We start from the raw sequence: 18,189 nt of genomic DNA, 5'->3' as shown, positions 1-18,189 counted from the left end.
GGTGATGCTCCGCCAACATTTTTGGGCATCATTCCCCTTTGTCCTTTTATCCTTATAATATAAGAAGGAAATGATATATAGTTTAACCAGGTTTTATTTACATTAAAATGTTACGAAGGAAAGAAAGAAGAAAGTTCTGAGTGGAAAAGTATGCAGGTAAGCCCCCTGGTGTGGCCTTGTGTGTACACACTGAAGTTTGAGATCTTAAGGACTAATCAGAAAGTTTTAATGTGATCACATCCAAATGAAAGATCTTTGTTGTCTAAGTATGCCAGTCTCTGTTTACCATGTCCTGGACATGCAAAAACATACTCCCTGCCCTTTCTGCTGAGAAATTCTATTCAAAGGACTGGTCAACCCTCAGAATAACCGAAAACTTCTCTTTTTTTTTCTTTATTTAGGTTAATTTTTTAAAACCACCTTCTACTTTTAACTTTGATGAATTTTTCACAAAGTGTATGACTTTCATGAATTATTACCCTTCTGGTGACCACAAAAGTAAGTACACTCCATTGACAAGAGCCTTTGCCTCTACCAGTGGTCAGTAGGGTCTTACCAACACCAAGGGCTCTATTATAAGTGGCAGGCCTCCTCAATACAGCTCCCAGTCCTCAGCAGCACACAAAGGGGACCTCCTTCCCATTCCTCACGACAGTGATTCCAAGCACAACCCTCCCCAGGCCCTCCATCTCTGCTCTGGCAATGACTCTTCCCCCTTACCATGTGCAAGTCTGCCCCATGATGAAAGGAAAAATAAAACTTCTATTTTCCCCTCCAAATTTTCACCACCAGAGTTCTCAGAAGAGTAATCTGTATGTCTGTGCCTCCTTCTTCTATCTTCTCATTTATTTATTCACCCAATAAACTTGGGTGAAAATTGCATGTGCATTGGGGGGCATGTGTTCACCTACTCTTCAGTCTTGAGCCCCTGACATCTAGCTTCTAGCCATTTCTCCTGTCTACTGAGACTGTTGAGGTCAAGGCCACCAATGACCATCAACTTGCCAAAGCAGGTGACCTCTCTTCAGGCCTCATCCTAGCTGGTTGGCCTTAGATTACTCTCTTTTTATGGACACAAGCTTCTCCTCTTTCCTTGGGTTCATGAATATTCTTTCTTAGTTTTGCTTTTACCTTAAGCCACCTGTTTCCACTTAGTCTTAGTCTCCTTCTCGTTCCTTAAATGTTGGTAATTCTAGGGATCTGTTCTTGACCCCTCTAGTCTTTCCTACTGACCTCCTGGAGATCCATTCCATTCATCCATGCTTGACATTCCTAGGACTCCCAGCAGACTGGGACTAGGATGAGGAAAGGAGGAGCCTAGGGCATGGAATTTAAGGAGGCACTTACTCATCGTCTTGCAAGTTGCTTCCTTCACATAAGATCCAGCCCTACTTGCCAGAATTCAGCCCAGACTTTTGTCATGATTTCTAGATTCATAAAAAAACTGCCCACGGGTCATCTCTACTGGAGGTCAAACAGGTACTCCAACATTAACGTGTTGTTAAAAAATTGTTAAAGACAATTTAGGTGATGCAAACAAACTCAAATGCTTCAAGAAGTGGACAGTCTCCTTTAAGAGACCTGCAAAATGAGGCAGAAGACAAGCAGCTTTTATAAGACGTACAATAAAGAACAAGGAAGCAGCAAATAGAAAATATCCAACTGCCTGGGGCCACACAGTCAACCTTGTTTGGGCTGAGAAGATGGAGAGTTGGCTTGGCATTTGGGGATTGGCTGGCTAGATATACCGCATTCTGGTCAAGTGGGGCATTTCCAGGGACATGACAGTTCCCGAAGTTTCGGTTTGCTGACATGGCACCTCAGGCGTGGGCCTAGAAATTGATTTCAGCAATGTCTAAACTCAGCTACTTGCCTTTCTCCTGCAATTGTTTCTTCCTCCACACTAGAAACTTCAGAAGCATCTTTGAATCATTCTTCTTCCTTGTCATCTACATACAGGTCTTACGTATTTTGAACATTACAAAGAGTAGATTATACGTTTACTAAGCTGTAGTATGTAATGGGGCAGGAGGTGGAGCAGGGGGGAAACTGTTGTAGAATTGATCAGGAAAGGCCAAGAACCAAAAAGCTCCAGAGATGGAGAAGGTCCAGTGACACCCCTTGGGCTCTACCTGATCCCATCCCCTAGACTTTACTGGTGCCTTCAGTATAGGGCCTCTTCACACTTTGTTTTGGGCACTGCAGTATCACAATGCAATCCTGATGCTAAGTACCTGGAGTTAGCACAGATTTCATAGGTTAAATTCTCTCCAAGACACACCACCCACCCCCCCACCCACCCCGCCGCAACTTCAGACACCAGCAACAAGCTCTGGGATCACCAGGCCACCTGTACTTCTGACCAACTGTCTATAAATCTAGGGGTTGCCCCAGTGCTCCCAATAATTTACTAGAATGACTCACAGATCTTCAGGAGATGCTGTGTTCATGCTTTTAGTTTTATTGTAAAGGATACAAATCAAGAGACACTTAGGGTAAAGTGTGGAGAGTCTCAAACATGAAGCTTCTGTGTCCTCAGGGCACATCCCCCTTCCTGCACATCGTTGTATAATTACCAACCAAAAACAGTTCATCCTGGCTTTGGGGTGTTCAGTTTTTATTGGGGTTTTATTTTATTTTATTTTAAGATTTTATTTATTTGAGAGAGAAAGTGAGAACACAAGTGCAGAGGAGAGAGAAGCAGACTCCTTGCTGAGCAGAGAGCCGGATGTGGGGCTTGTTCCCAGGACTCTGGGATCATAACCTGAACTGAAGGCAGCCACCCAACTGACTGAGCCACCCAGGCGCCCCTTATTGGGGTTTTATTAAGTAGGCATGATTAATTGAATCATTGGCCATGTGATTAAATTCAATCTTCAGCCCCCTTGCCTTCCTCAGAGGTCGGAAGTCAGGCTCATATCACATGGCTCAAAGCCCCAACCCTCTAATCACAGGGTTGGGGTTTTTCAGCACAAGCGGCCCCATCCTGAGACCTCATTAGCATAAATTCAGCTGTGGTCCAAAGGGCCTACCATGAAGAACAAAGACAATCCCATTATTTGAGAAATTCCAAAGATTTAGAAGTTACTTCCCAGGTACCAGGAACAAGGACCAGCCAGATGCTTTATTTTACTATAGGCACACATACGTCTCCATAATATTGCCACTACAGTAGCCTAGACCTTTATAATTCCTGCTCCCTTGCCTCTCTCCAGTCTGTTCCATATCATTTCTTCTTCCTGTTTTTTAAAGATTTATTTATTTATTTGAGAGAGTGGTAGGGGGAGGGGCAGAGGGAGAGAATCTTCAAGCAGACTCCCTGCTGAGCACAGAGCCCTGCGCAGGGCTTGATCTCCCAACCCAGGAGATCACGACCTGAGCCGAAAACCAAGAGTAGGACGCTTATCTGACTGAGCCACCCAGGCGCCCCCATATCATTTCTTCTTAATCTCCAGTACTCATACGGGATTCCAGCCAGGCTAGCATCTTCACCAGTCCTTTAACACACTGTGCTCATTCTTGACTTCACTGACATGGTCCTTCTGCTAGGCATGCCCTCCTCAATCCTTCTAGAAATATGCCAGAAGTCATTCAAGATCCGGTAAAATTCTCTAGTTCTCCTGTGAACCCCTTTCTTATTAAACCATCTCATATTGATCACTTCTTCCTCTTTATAATCTATTAGCCCATTTGAGCTTTTCTTTTTCTATTTAACTTTTCCATGCATAGTACATTTGGAAGTCCAATGAGTAAGTGCCTCCAGGAAAAAGCCCAAGCTTCCTAATTACTTTTTTATTCCCATGTAGTGCATGGTATTTTGAACATACTAGCCTTTGAATATACTCAATAAATGGTTTAAATTGAATTCGCTTCTTAATTTATATCCTTTTCAGACTCCATTTTTATTTTTCTTCTCATCTTTTTTTGCACTGTTATTATTCTATTCCGTGCTGAAAACCTATCGCCACTTTTTCTCCCTTGTTTTTTTATTTTTTCGAGCTCATTCCTTCCACCTCCTATTAGTCTATTCTAGAGTGTGGAACTGTCAACCATCATAGTGAAGGGATCCATAGAAGACTATGAAACCCCACTGAGTTTTTTTTTCCAGATGAGGAAATGGGGGACCACCAGGGCAGTGAGGTGACTTGTCCAGGGTCACACAATGAGTTGGTATCAAACCGGGGATGAAAAGCCCGGAGATCAGAAGTCTCCTGAATCTTACCCATGCTGCTCTTTCACCTCTGTCGTCCGCTTCATTCTGTCTTCCTTTTCTGTTGTCATCCTCGCATCTGTCCATTCACATCCCCTGTGGCAACTGCTTTAGCTCAAATCTGGAAGTAAAATCTCCCCAAGTTCTGAAGTGTGATGACAAGTATAACAGGGTTTTGATCTCCATGCCACTGAATTCTGAAACCTGCAACTTCATAGAACTTCTCATTGGACTTTCTTTGGTTCTCTTTGGCCACGAGATGTCCCAGAGTCCCCTGACTGGACTGCGAAGACCACCACCCAAGGGAACGGGGACTGGGAGACTCCTATCTCTAGCTCTGCAAAACCATGCTTCCTTTTCTGATCCTGCCCCTCCTTCTGCTCTCTTAGACCTCCTGAGGCTTGCATGCATGCTGGAGTCTGACCCTGAGCTAGAATTGTCCCTACAAAAGTATGTGATGGAAAGCATATTGAAGCAGGTATTTGCACAGTTTGATTTATTAGCTTTTATTATCAGGGATCTTGGACATCAGGAAAGATCGAGAAAACCAGTAGCTAGTAAAATGTTTCATTGAACTAAAAAGAGATGGGGCTGACGTTCTCCATGTGTAGGTGACTACAAAATGTGTTCTTCAAATCAGGATATTTTTAAGAGTTAAAAGAGGCATTATTCATAATTACACTCTGACAACAGGCATAAACCATGACTGTGTGTTTTATACAACTGGGCAAATGGGAACTTTTTTCCCCAAGCAAACAAGAACATGTGGTCACCCTTTGTATACCCCACATAGTCAAAAGATCGCAAGTGAATTAACATCGCTACACTGTTTCTCTAAGTCACTCACCTTAGATCTGGAGCTTTGGGAGTTAACAATAAAGATAATTAGAATGCCCCGAACTACCTCCTCCAGCCCCTAAAATTTTCCCTTTTTATTCGCTTAGATCTAGGCTTTCTTAAATTGTATTAATTCATGTGAATCTCAGCACTCACCATATGCCAGGCATTCTGCTCTCATGTATTTATTCTTCACAATTCTTGCTAGATAGCTTTATCCCCATTTTATATGTGAGAAAACAAAGACCCAGAAGGATACCAGGAACTTTTCTAAGGTTATAAAGTAAGAGATGTAGCTAGGATTTGAACCTTGTTCTGTCTGAATCCTACATTTTTTTTGCACAGACTGAACACCTTCCTAATATATGCATGTTTTAATCTTTAATTCCATCAAAATACAGTTGTGTCCTGGAGGACATCTTAGGCAAGCCTGAACAGTGGGCAGCTGCCTTCCCAGTGTGAGTTGAAGTGAAATCAGAACACATCCCTCCATCTTCAGCCCAATTTAGAAGCCCTACCTCCAGTATCTGCAATTGTTTGACCCCTCAAGATATGACACATTATGCTGCTTCAGCTGCAACCAGCCAAGAGCAAGATTTATAGGAAGGGAAGGCAAGATAGACTCCATGAGCCACCAAGAAAATTGTGGGTAGGAATGATGAACACCGGGTAAAGAGATACAGCTAAGGGGGCAGAAAGGAAGCAAAAGACAAACCTTTCACACAGTACGAAGACTGCACCTAAAGAATAGAGATCCTCAGAGATGCAGTGATTGCATTTTTCCAATCAAAGCTCAGGCCACACAGTCCAGTGGAATAATTTTTAACTCATTTCTTTGCTAGATTTAATCTTTATTATTTATTTAATATTAATTTCTTATTTAGTGATTTATTGGGGAAGTCAAAGAAAGTCGTCACATCGATTAGTTAGAGATTACTAAATCATCTTTTTTTAAAAAAGATTTTAATTCATTTATTTGAGAGAGAGAGAGAGCACAAGGCAGGGGAGGGGGAGAGGGAGAAGCAGACTCCCAGCTGAGCAAGGAGCCCGACATGGGGCTCGATCCCAAGACCCTGGGATCATGACCCAAGCTGAAGGCAGATGCTTAACCAACTGAGCCACCCAGCCGCCCCTATTAAATCATCTTTTATGGAAAGAATAAAATTACCTGAAACCAGGACTGTCCCAGTCAGTTAGGAAGCATGACTGCAGGATTCCCTATGCACAATTCCCTCCTTTGTCTAGAAGATATGTTTTATATTGTCAATGGAGAATCTGATACTTTTGTGCTATTTGGAGAGAAAATAAAATGATTTTCCCCCATTGGTTTGCTTTGCACTTAATTTAACAAAATTCAAGAATGATGAGAGGCAGGCATGATTTGGGAACGTGCTTCTTTCCTTTCCCTGGGCCTGTTGTGGGCGGGGTGGAGAGAAGAGGGGAGCAGAATGAAAATATACCGCCTGGGGACGCAGGTGCGAGTCCTAAATGGAATATTGGCCTAGGAGCCTGGAGATCTGGGTTCTGTGTGACCCTGGGAAACTTGTGTAATTGCTCTGTGTCTCAGTTACCTAATCCGTGAAGTGGGAATAATAATGCTGATTTTATTTCATTTGAAGACAAAGTAGGATAGAATGTGAGAGTATTCCGGACGGTCCCGGGCTGTGAAAATATCAGGTTGGATTATGTAACATGCTGTCCTTATCCCTAACTTGTAAGAGAATCAAAAGGAACAGTACTTCTTTCTGTTATTGTGATGGCTCCCACTGGCACTAGGGAGCCAGCAGCTGGGGCAAGGGTGTGGTGGTCATGAGCAAGTCTGGATGTTCACACTGGAGGAGATTTTGATAGTGCATTCCATTTCCATCTGCTCGGCTTTGGGCTGCCTCTGCCATGTTGCACCTCGTACATTCTGATAACTTCGGCTTTCTGGAGAACCTCAGAAGGTTAGCTGCCTCCAGGGATAATGTCATGGAGGTGGGGTTGTGACAAAGAATCCACTGCCAAGGACACACACTAAGGAAAGCTGCTCTCGACTCCACAGATTGATGACAAACAGCTTCGGGGTTATTTGTCTGAGCTTCGCCCAGTGACAATTGTGTTCGTGAACCTGATGTTTAAGGACCAAGACAAAGCAGAAGTCATAGGCTCGGCCATCCAGGATGCCTGTGTGCACATCAATTCTGTCCTGAGGGTCTTCCGAGGCCAAATCAATAAAGTCTTCATGTTTGACAAGGTAAATATGAACTCAGGGGTGGGAACCTACCGAGAATTTAAGGTTGGCACTCCCACCTATGGACATTGGTGAGAGGAAGAGAAGAGACACTTTTAACCTAAAAATATCCGTCTTTATTTGTAGTTATAGAAACAGCTTATATGGTGGATTTGGCACTTACTATGTGCCTGGAATTGTTCTCAACCCTTTACACATATTAACTCATTTCACCCTCAGAACTCCTCTAAGAGGTAGGTGCTGAGACACTGAGACACTGAGACAGGTGAAATTAAGTTTTGCTCGTGATCATCCAGTTAGTGGATAGTGGGCTGGATTCAAACCCCGCTAGGCTGCCTTCCCAGGCTCTGCCCTTCAGCCCTATGCTTGACTAGCTCTCCCTGTAGGCACATCTGCAGCCCCACATCTCCCGGAGATTTTAGGTCAGGTGTCTAGTAACCTTCACACCCCAGAAGCCTGTTTCTAATAATCCCCACCTGCCATATCTACACCTCCTTCCCCTTCCAGCTTCGTGGGGTGGGGGTAGGGAGGGAGGCCAAAGCAGGGAGGGAGGCAGGGGGCGGGGGGTGGGGGTGAGGGTTGGCACCTCTAGCTCTGGGTGTTTTTAATCTGCTCTTAATCAGTTCAGAGAAGAACAGTGTAACTGGCACATTACCACAGAAGTGATAGTGAGCATGGATTCCCCATCTCAAGTGTTTTTGCATCTTTTTGCACTAAATTACTGCCCCACACTCATTCATTTATTGGGCATTCTATAGAAAGGGGTTACCCTCTAGTCTTTACACAGACCTGAATCAGGGCTTCCTTTCTCCCATCAAGACAGAGCCCGGCACCAACTAGGATCTGACCCTTAGACTCTTTTTGGAGAGGGTTGAAGAAATCAAGGCATTCTTTTTTGCATGTCATCAGGCTATAACATATACAGACTGAAATTTGTAGTCCATTGTCCTTTAATTATTAGGCTCTTTCCTTATAGACAACAGCATCTGACTGAGGTAATTTTTTAAGTGATTGATACTAAGAATGCCAAGCTTCAGAGTTTAATCTCTGCTCGGAACAGTTAAAGTCATGCCAAGAAAAACCACTCTCAGTTTAAGTCTTTCTCCCTACAAATAATAACAATATCTAAAAAGAACATTATAGTTTACAAAGTGTTACTGTATATCAAATTTATATTATATATGTATATAATGTTATATTATGTTTACAAATATAACATCGTTACAAAAATATATATATACACTATAAAGTATGTATTCTATATAAAATATGGAATATATGTAATATACTATGAGAAGTGTATATATACTATAAATTAGTTTATAGTTTATATATATATACATATATATATGTAATATACTATGAGAAGTGTATATATACTTTATAGTATATATACATATATATATACACACACAAAGTAGCAAAAGCAACCTTGGCAGGTCTATGTTATATCCATTTGCAGACTGAGAAACTGAAGTTCACAGAGTGTAGTTGACTTATTCAAGTTTCCACACTTGAGTTTTTTTTGTTTAATTTTTAAAAAATTTTATTATGTTCAGTTAGCCACTGTCCAGTACATCATTAGTTTTTGATGTAGTGTTCGATGATTCATTAGTTGCGTATAACACCCAGTGCTCATCACAACACGTGCCTTCCTTAATACCCATCACCCGGTTACTCCATCCCCCCACCCAAGTTTCCACACTTGTGAAGGGGCCTGAGAACACAGATTTTCGGATTGCAGAGCTGGTACCTTTTCCACTGCTCTGTGCTGCCTCTCAGATCTACACTTAGCACCTTGTAGCAGAAGATCTTGACTGAGAGGGAAGAGACAGGTGGGGGCACACATAGCCCCATACAACCCATTATCTCTAGAGAAAAACAAGCCCTCCTCAGGCTCGAGCCCTACTGCTGCTGATGCACTTAGGAGTTAGATGAAGTTTACTAAACATAAAATAGGTAGGAGAGAAATCACGATGAAATGTGATCCAGACAGGGAAAGTTGCTACCCACCTTCCACTGGGCCGTCTGGCTGGTCCACTTCAAACATCGCCATGCACCAGCTGTGTTTGCTGACTCTCTCCCTCACAGGGCTGCTCCTTCCTCTGTGTCTTTGGTTTCCCCGGGGAAAAGGCTCCTGATGAGGTCACTCATGCCTTGGAGAGTGCTGTGGATATATTTGACTTCTGCTCTCAGGTTCACAAAATTCAGTGAGTGTTGCCCTTGATCCCATCTGGTGATCCCTGAGCTTTTTGTAATATCTGGGGAGAGAAGATAGGGTCAGGGAACAGGAAGTAAGGAGAGGACTGTCTGGAAGCCCTTCTGTTTGTATTCATTATTCAGGGCCGAACCAGCCCCGGTGCAGTGATAAAGGGACCGTAGAGGCCAAGTGCAGAAAGGACACCCTTACAAAGTTAAAATGTAGCAGGTTTGCAAGAAAACCTAATTGGGTTGTCTCTCGATCCTCCGGCTTATTTTTTGGTAGAGGTTGAACCACCAACACCATGCTGGAGACCTGCATTGATTTTTAATAACCAGGAGATACAATGAGTCCTTGGGCTGGAAATGTATATATTGATCTGGCCTCAAGATGTTCTACTCACAGTAAAACTGTTAAGATAAGTAAGGTTTACCATCCCCAGCCCTGGCTGCCTGAGAGCCCAGGCCCCCAGGTTCATCTAACCTGAGCACCCCAGTGACCCAACACTTAGCTCTACTTAGCTACAAACAGGTATCACCCCCTTGCTCTAAATATTTCCACCATGTCAGCGCCTAGTCATCTATATATTCAGTTATCCTCATGTACTAACGAAGTTAGCTTTTGATGCCACATACTACATCTGAGTTACTTCCGTTCAAAATAATGACTTTATTCTTTCTAGCAATAACAAAGATAAGTTAAATTGTTTAGAACCACAGCTGCTCTTCATTGAGAGTCCACTTAGGGTGATGAGAGGTTCTTTTCTAGAAAAGTGCCTCAGATGAATACTTAAAAATAGGAGAAAAGCGAACTGATTTATCACTTCTAAGAACTTAGTTCTGCGTCTCAAACTGTCCCTCCTTCACAGCTCTAGGCCCTGTACAATGGCCCTAAACTCCCCACCGCAGAATACAGTTACTTGTTGAAAATCCTTTCCCTCCCTCCCTGCCCCGTTCATCGTCATGCCCCCACCCTCCCCACATTCTCCCTGCTCATTATCTTTCCCTTTCGCCTTACAACTCTCTTGCTTTCTTCCGGGCACCAGTACCGTCTCCATCGGCGTGGCCAGTGGGATTGTCTTCTGTGGCATCGTTGGACACTCTGTGAGACATGAGTACACAGGTGTGCTGAGCTAGCTCATCTCGCTGCGCCTTGCCACCCAGCTTTGTGGGAGGAAGGGCAAAACTGAGTGAGACTTGGGCCCTGCCCTCTAAACCTAGAGTCTTCCAGGAGGAACCAAGCCATGTAGCTTTGCCCATTGGCATCTTGATGCTGGCAAAGTGCGTGTTTCTGGGGCTCTGCCTGAGTATCACATATGTAGTCATTCGAGGGGAGCAACGGAGGCTCTAAGCTCATGGAATGAGGCGGGGGCAGGGCCTTTGTAATAATTGCCTGTTATCATTAGACAGTTACACCTCTTAATTCCCATTAAAAAATCCTAAAGAAAATTAAGAATATTGGCATTCCTGATAAATAATACTAATCTCAAAAGAAAAGAGAAAGAAATGCTATCTCAAGATTTTGCTGCTTTGACTTCCCTCCTCAACCCTATTACAGTTTAAGATATTCAGAAACAATACATCTGGAATACTGAAATCGTTATGTCTGAAATGATTGGATGTCTGAGATTTTCTTCAAAATAATACAGGGTGGAGAGTAGATGGGAGTGAGAGTGGGGCAGGATTGGCCATGCGTTTGTGGCTTTTGGGACTAGGTGACAGGTATATGGAGATTCATGATACTATGCTTTATTGCATGGTCAAATTTGAATAATAAGCAGTTTTTAAAAAGAATATCTTGATCAAAAGAAGATGTTAGTTGAAAAAAAAAGAATATCTTGATCAGAAGTGCTTAAGTTTGTGTTAAAGTACTATATTTAAAACCTAGCTAGTTGTAATATTAATTGAGGGCTTACTCGCATCCAGGCACTGTTGAAAGTGATGTGCATGAATTGACTCATTAATCTTTATATTTTTTTTAAAAAAAGACTTTATTTATTTGACAGAGAGAGAGAGAGCACAAGCAGGGCGAGCAGGAGAGGGAGAAGCAGGCTCCCCGCTGAGCAGGAAGCCCGACATGGGAGGTAGGGCTCTATCCCAGGACCCTGGGATCATGACCTGAGCCAAAGGCAGACGCTTAATGACTGAGCCACTGAGGCACCCTGACTCATTAATCTTTATAAACTGTCCCCTGAAAGGGATACTCTTATCATCCCCATTCACAGATCAGGAAACGGAAGCATGGGAGTGAAAGTACTAATTTGCCCAAGTAATTTGGTAACATAGTTAGAGGTAGGGCTGGGGAATCGAACCTGCCCAGCTTCCTTCAGACGCTGTGCACTACAGTGTATTACCCTTTAAAATACCCCCTGAGTCTGTCTCACACACACACACCCCTTCCAGCCCTATTTACTCACTCTTAAGAAATCGCCAGTGGGGCGCCTGGGTGGCTCAGTCAGTTAAGCATCTGTCTTCGGCTCAGGTCATGACCTCAGTGTCCTGGCATTGGGCTCCCTGCTCAGTGGGGAGTCTGCTTCTCCCTCTTCCTCTGCCCCTCCCCCTGCTCATGCTCGCTCTCTCTCTCTCTCAAATGAATAAATAAAATCTTAAAAAAAAAAAAAAAAAAGAAATTGCCAAGTGAAGGTGATTCATTTTGAAAATGAAAAGAAAAGTTGCTATTTTGTGCCTCACTTGAGGGTCAGTGTCCCCCGCCCAAGCTTGTGCTTGTCTGTCTTGTAGCAGAAGACCAGCTACACCTCATCTGCGAGCCCTCAGGCTTATGGTCACCACCAGTACAGAACCCTCTCCATACACCAGACCCTTTTATCTCCAAGCACATCGTCCCCGTCGCCTCCCAGGAGAGGTAGAAACGGTGCAGATAGCTAATCAGGTTCACTCCCTTATAGTTTGAAATAACCATTGGCAGAATAAGGGTAGTCAAAGGCAGGACTTCTGTGTCATTCATGAGAGGTGAAAGCAGTAAGGAGTGAAAATGCCCCTTGGGGACAGTATGTCTCCGATTACGTTCTGCTAGTTCAATGGCTGTTTTCTCCCCGATCTTTGCCTTTCTCCCTTCTGTTTTAGTAATTGGTCAAAAAGTCAACATAGCTGCCAGGATGATGATGTACTACCCAGGGATCGTGACATGTGACTCTGTCACCTACAATGGTAGCAACCTACCAGCCTACTTTTTCAAAGAGCTTCCAAAGAAGGTCATGAAGGGTGTTGCAGATTCTGGACCGGTCTATCAGTGTTTGGGACTTAATGAGAAAGTGTGAGTGTGGGGCATTGATTTTGTGGTATTTTTTAGTAAAGAAGTGGGAAAATTATGATAGCAAAAACCATCGGTCACCATGTCAGATCTGAATCCAACTTACGAAATTAAAATCTATTCCTTCCCCAGAACAAGGCCCAGATTTCAAAATCCTTCATCTTTCTCTGTCCTACTGATACTATAGATGGTGCAAGATCCCATTCTGCCCTCATTACTGATAATCTGAGGGTGATTCTTCACAGGTTGTGCAAACAGAACAGAGTCCCTTCATTTGAGTATCTATTTGGACCCAGCTGATCACAGTGACCAACCATTAAGTATTTAGTGATCATACCAACTGTGTGCCAGGCATCAATAGGGCTAAAAGAGGATAAGATAATTATTCCTCCTGTAGGTCTGTAGTGAAATATATTCCTCCAAAGACCAGCTGAGATGTATGGGTATCACCTTGGAACTTAAAATCCTTCAGTGCCTTCCAATCACCTTCATAATGTGCAAATTCCTTGAAATGACATACAAGGTAACCACCTGCCTTTCCAACTTCATCTCCTCCTATGCCCCCTCCTCTGGGCTGTCTAAATAGATTGCCCTCTCCATCACCCACCCACCCCCAGTCTACTGGGAAAATCACAGTCAACTTTTGACATCTATTTCAAGGGATCTTGAATTTATTTCAGGGATCTATTCCTGCACAAGGCCGGCTCTGGAACTACCCAGTCAAGCTCAGACAGCTTAGCTTTTTCCTCCTCTGTGTACCTTTTCCTCCTCTGTGTACCTCTCTGGTACATACCCATCACAATTACTGACCTGATAGGCTTTTCGCTTACTACGTTATGAGCTCTTTGACGGGAGTGGCTATTTCTTGCTTGTTTTTATATTCCCAGTGCTTAGCACATAGTGGGCACTCAATAATAATGAATACATGAATGAGTAAATGGAAAGTGGATGGTATTATTCTTAATATTAGCAAGCTAGAATCTAGGTCTTAAAGGTCAGATAAAAGAATCAGGGCTGCAGTTGGTTCAAGGAGTCTTTATCATTCACCTTTGTATTCCCAGGGTGCAGCACTGTACTTGGCATGCGTAGACCATCAATAAAATGCTGTTTGGATATATGAGTGAATAATACTAATTTTTTTGTGGGCCCTTATTAAGTACTAGGCACTCTACCTCAAAACATGTAATTTACTCTAGTATCAACCATATCAGGTAGAATCTATTATTATCTCCAGTTTATAAATTTAAAAGCTGAGATTCAGAGATAGATGTTAAATGACTTGTCCACGGTCATAAATCTGGTAAACAATAAAGCCAAGTTTCAAAATGCCACAATAATGCTGCATTATAGACAGCCACAAAACCTTAGTGGCTTAGTATATACCACAATAAACATTTGTTTATCCCACAAATGTGGGATTCAGTTGATCTTGGCTGGATTTGGCTGATCTTGACTAGGCTTGTTCACCTGCCTGGGGCTCTGCAGGTTGTTGGCTGATCCAGGACGATGTCAGGTGGGATACCTGGGAAGTCTGGCTGACATAACGAGGACAGTTTGGCTCTGTGTGTCTCATCCTCCATCAGACTAGCCCAGGCATGTAGTCATGGCAATATCAGAAGAGCAAGAGAGAGCAAGCCCAATGCCCAAGCGTTTTTCAAGCCTCTGTGTCATGTTTGGTAACATCCCATTGGCAAAGTATTCACAAGGCTGAGCCCAGAGTGACATAGCACAGGGCACAGATACCGGTAGGGGTGAAGAAGAGGGGCCATTAATGCAGTCAGTCTACCACAGGAACCCAGGACTACCCGATCCCAAAGGGTGGCCTCCTCATAGTTTTTCTGTACCATTTCTGCAAATATGAGAGTGTAGAAATCACAAATATGAACAGGGTCTGGTTCCTGCCCTGAAAAGTCACAACTTCATAGGGAAGGCCAACATATACAATGTACAAAATTAGCTGTATATTACATGGGAGAGTTGGCATGTCCTGTAACAGAGACATAATAAAACAGTATATTAGTGCAGGCAAGGAAATGATCCATTTGACTAAAAAGGCTCCTTCAAGAAATAATATTATGCAGTGGGCAAGCGTACGTACCCTGGCCTGGTTATAGATTCTGATTCTGTCGGTATCCTCTGTCACTGTCCCCACTACCCATGGGATCTTGGGCAAGTTAAACTCTCTGCACCTCAGTTTTCTCATTTGTAAAATGGACATAATAGTACTTTCTTAATGAGGTTTTTGTCAGGAGTAAAGGATGATATATGTAGAGCACGTGGAACTATGCCAGGCACGCTGCATGTGCTCACCAGAGGGGGGCCATTGTTGTTTGAGCACGTGGTGGAACCTTTCCAGGATGTGATGCAATATGCCACATCCAAGTCCATGGGTCCCATCATGGTGTCTGGTTTCCCCAGAAAGGGGTTCAGTTCCACCAATGCAGACTCAACAAGCATTTAGTGAACACTCTACCAGGCACTACATAAGTTGTTTGGACTCTCTATTACCAGGTAAGAACTTCTCTTTTCTCCTCCCCCTGGCATCTGCAACCCTTGAGTCAGGGGATAGATTCTTGTTAGAGATCGAAAAAGGAGACTTTCTGGGAACTAAGAATGAAACACTCTTGCTCTCGATATTTCCCTGTTCTGACTCTAACATCTTTTCTTTTCTTCTCTTCAGCATGTTTGGTATGGCATACCTCATCTGCAACAGAAATGAGGGCTACCCTTTGCTGGGTAGGTAGTGGGCCTTGATTTTTAAACTTCTTTATTGAACTATAACAAAACATACAGAAAAATACACCAACGTTACATCTGCATCTTACTGAATTATCACAAAATGAGCATACAACCACCATCCAGGCAAAGAAATAGAAAAATAGAAGTCCTCCGGGAACCCTCACATACTTTATCCCTCACCCTCTCCCCAAGATGTCTAACACCTTAGATGACTCAGGCCTGTTTGTGATATTCCTATAAGAGAAACTGTACAATGTGTAATTACATATGCCTTCTTTTAATCAACTTTATGTTATGAAATTCCTCCATGGTGCTAGGCGTAGTGGTAATTCATTCATTTTCATCACTATGCAGTATTCCATTTTGTAAACGTACAACAATTTATTCATTCTGTCATTGTACAACATTGGAGTTGTTTCCAGTTCTTGGTTTTTACGAATAATACTGCCATAAAGATTCTTGTACATGTCTCTTGGTGAACACATGTACGTGTTTCTGTTGAGCATATATGTAGGAGAGAAACTGTCAGGACAAAGGGCACAGCTTTGGTAGGTAATGCCAAATAATTGTCCAAAATGGTTGTATTTATTTATATTCTGACTAACAGTGTTATGAGAGTTCCAGTCACTCTTCACCCTTACCAACAACTTAGTTTTAACAGTCTCTATAATTTTAATAACTCTGTTGGGTATATAGTCATGTCTCATTGTGATTTCCATTTGAATTCCCCTGATATGGTTGAGCTCCTTTTTCATATATTTATTGACCCTTTGGACATCATCTTTTATAAAGCGTCTCTGCAAATCTGTGCCTATTTTTCAGTTGGGTTGTATGTTTATTATAGATCTGTTGGGATTTTTTATATATCCTAAAATGGGTACACTCTTGTTTTTCCAGTATGTAACTTTTCCCATTCTGTGCTTGCCTTTTTACTGTTTTTTTTTTAATTTTATTTATTTGTCAGAGAGAGAGAGAGAGAACACAAGCAGGGGGAGCAGCAGAGAGAGAGAGGGAGAAGCAGGCTCCCCACTGAGCAGGGAGCCTGATGCGGGGATCGATCCCAGGACCCTGGGATCACGACCTGAGCCGAAAGCAGATGCTTAACCAACTGAGCCACCCAGGCGCCCCAACCTTTTTACTCTGTTAATGATGTATTTAATGAACAGAATATTTTATTCTAATGTAATCCAGCTTATCAGTCTTTTATAGCTAGTGCTTTTGTATACTATTTAGAAATTTTTCTTCACCCAAAAGTCATGAAATTTTTTTTTAGATTCTCTTCCAGAAATTTTGTTTGACCTTTTACATTTAGATCTGTGATCTAAATCTGGCAGTGGCTGTGATGTTTTTGTGATTCGTGGTGACAGGGACCCTATCATAAGAAAGCTAACTCGAGACTAGACTAGACAGGGAAGTGGACATAAAACGAGGGAGGGATATACCCTCGGGGGGAAGAGATCCTCATGAAGATAAGCCTGTGGATTCTGAAGGCAGCCATTTCTAAGAACACTTGAAATTTCCTTCTGTTAGACTTGAACATCCCTAAAAGCAGCATCATAAGTTAAATCCTGGTCCTAACTGTGTTAGGACAGTTAGGAGGAGGCTCTGTCCCACACCCTGGGGGCATGTCGGGACAGAATCCTGATTTCAGCAGAGCCTAAAAGAAGGCAACTCTTCCAGAACTGTAGAGGGTCGGCAGCTGTGCCCACTTTCACTGTGTTCAGGTGTTTTTCAGAGTCTAACCACTTTTTGTAAATCCAGACCCCCAGACTCCTGAAGGCTGGAAAGGAGAAGGAATGCTCACTCTCCCCCTCCTCTGAGGCTTTACCTCCCAGCCTAGGATATGCTTGTTGTGATAGTGATTGACAGCAAACAGAAGTCCTAACCCCCCTCTACAAGATCAAGGACTTAATATGGCAGTCATATGAAAACACATTGGTCACAATAGGCATATATTCTAGTTGCCTTTTTCCCTGATTCCCCGATTCCATCAGGTAAAGATCAAGCCCACATATCTTTTCCTTAAACTCTAGTCAAAAAAGAGACTGTCACAAGTTGGGACTATAGCAAGTGCCCTTCTTTTACAAGAGTTCCTGTGAATGAAATTATGTGCTAACCAACCGCATAGATGTCAACAAAACTATAATCAAAAAAGTGTTTTTTTAAGATCAAAAATACATGCAACAGTCCCAGATCTTAGGGCCTTGTTTAGATAGAAACAAGGTGCATGTACTTCAAGTCAAGACAACTAGGCTTTATTTTAGAATACAGCTGAAAGACAATCCATAAGGTCTTACCTGTATGGGCTCCTTGTGAATAGGACACAGAGAGCTAGAAGACGTGGCTCTGTGGCCGCCTGGGCTCTGTCTTCTGAGTTACCTACTGAGCCTCGGGCCAAAGAAGAGCATGACACATCTCACAATATTGAAGTTCAAATGCATTTTCAGAAAGAGAATGTTTCACCCAGAAGAAGTCACATAGTCTGCAGGTTAGTTCTCCCTAAATCGTGCCCAGAAATTTACATCACCAAGTAAACACTTAGCTTCTTTGTATAGAGCATCTAAGCTTAAAAGAATGGTCCTGGTTTTCAACAGACGTTGGATCACACCTGTGTATGTGTTTACTCCATGAATGGACACCTAACTCTCTCAGCAGTGACCAATCCAGCAAAGGAGGAGGAAACCAGCCCTGAAGGGCTCT

At 42.8% G+C, this 18,189-nt stretch overlaps 1 protein-coding gene across 1 annotated transcript in view; it reads left to right on the top strand.

Moving 5' to 3' along the window:
• The window catches only part of ADCY10 (adenylate cyclase 10), an 82,654-nt gene that overhangs the window by 14,288 nt on the left and 50,177 nt on the right, over positions 1-18,189 (top strand). The window contains exons 7-13 of the mRNA XM_032389422.1: positions 402-498; positions 4,600-4,688; positions 7,092-7,283; positions 9,372-9,490; positions 10,526-10,602; positions 12,564-12,753; positions 15,431-15,486. Coding sequence (XP_032245313.1) covers positions 402-498; positions 4,600-4,688; positions 7,092-7,283; positions 9,372-9,490; positions 10,526-10,602; positions 12,564-12,753; positions 15,431-15,486 — 820 coding nt within the window. The remainder of the gene's footprint in view (positions 1-401; positions 499-4,599; positions 4,689-7,091; positions 7,284-9,371; positions 9,491-10,525; positions 10,603-12,563; positions 12,754-15,430; positions 15,487-18,189) is intronic.

This window comes from Phoca vitulina, unplaced genomic scaffold, assembly GCF_004348235.1.
Source record: "Phoca vitulina isolate PV1807 unplaced genomic scaffold, GSC_HSeal_1.0 scaffold54, whole genome shotgun sequence".
NCBI lineage: Eukaryota > Metazoa > Chordata > Mammalia > Carnivora > Phocidae > Phoca > Phoca vitulina.
Note: the sequence above shows the minus strand (reverse complement) of the source record. Positions and strands in the feature narration are given on the sequence as shown.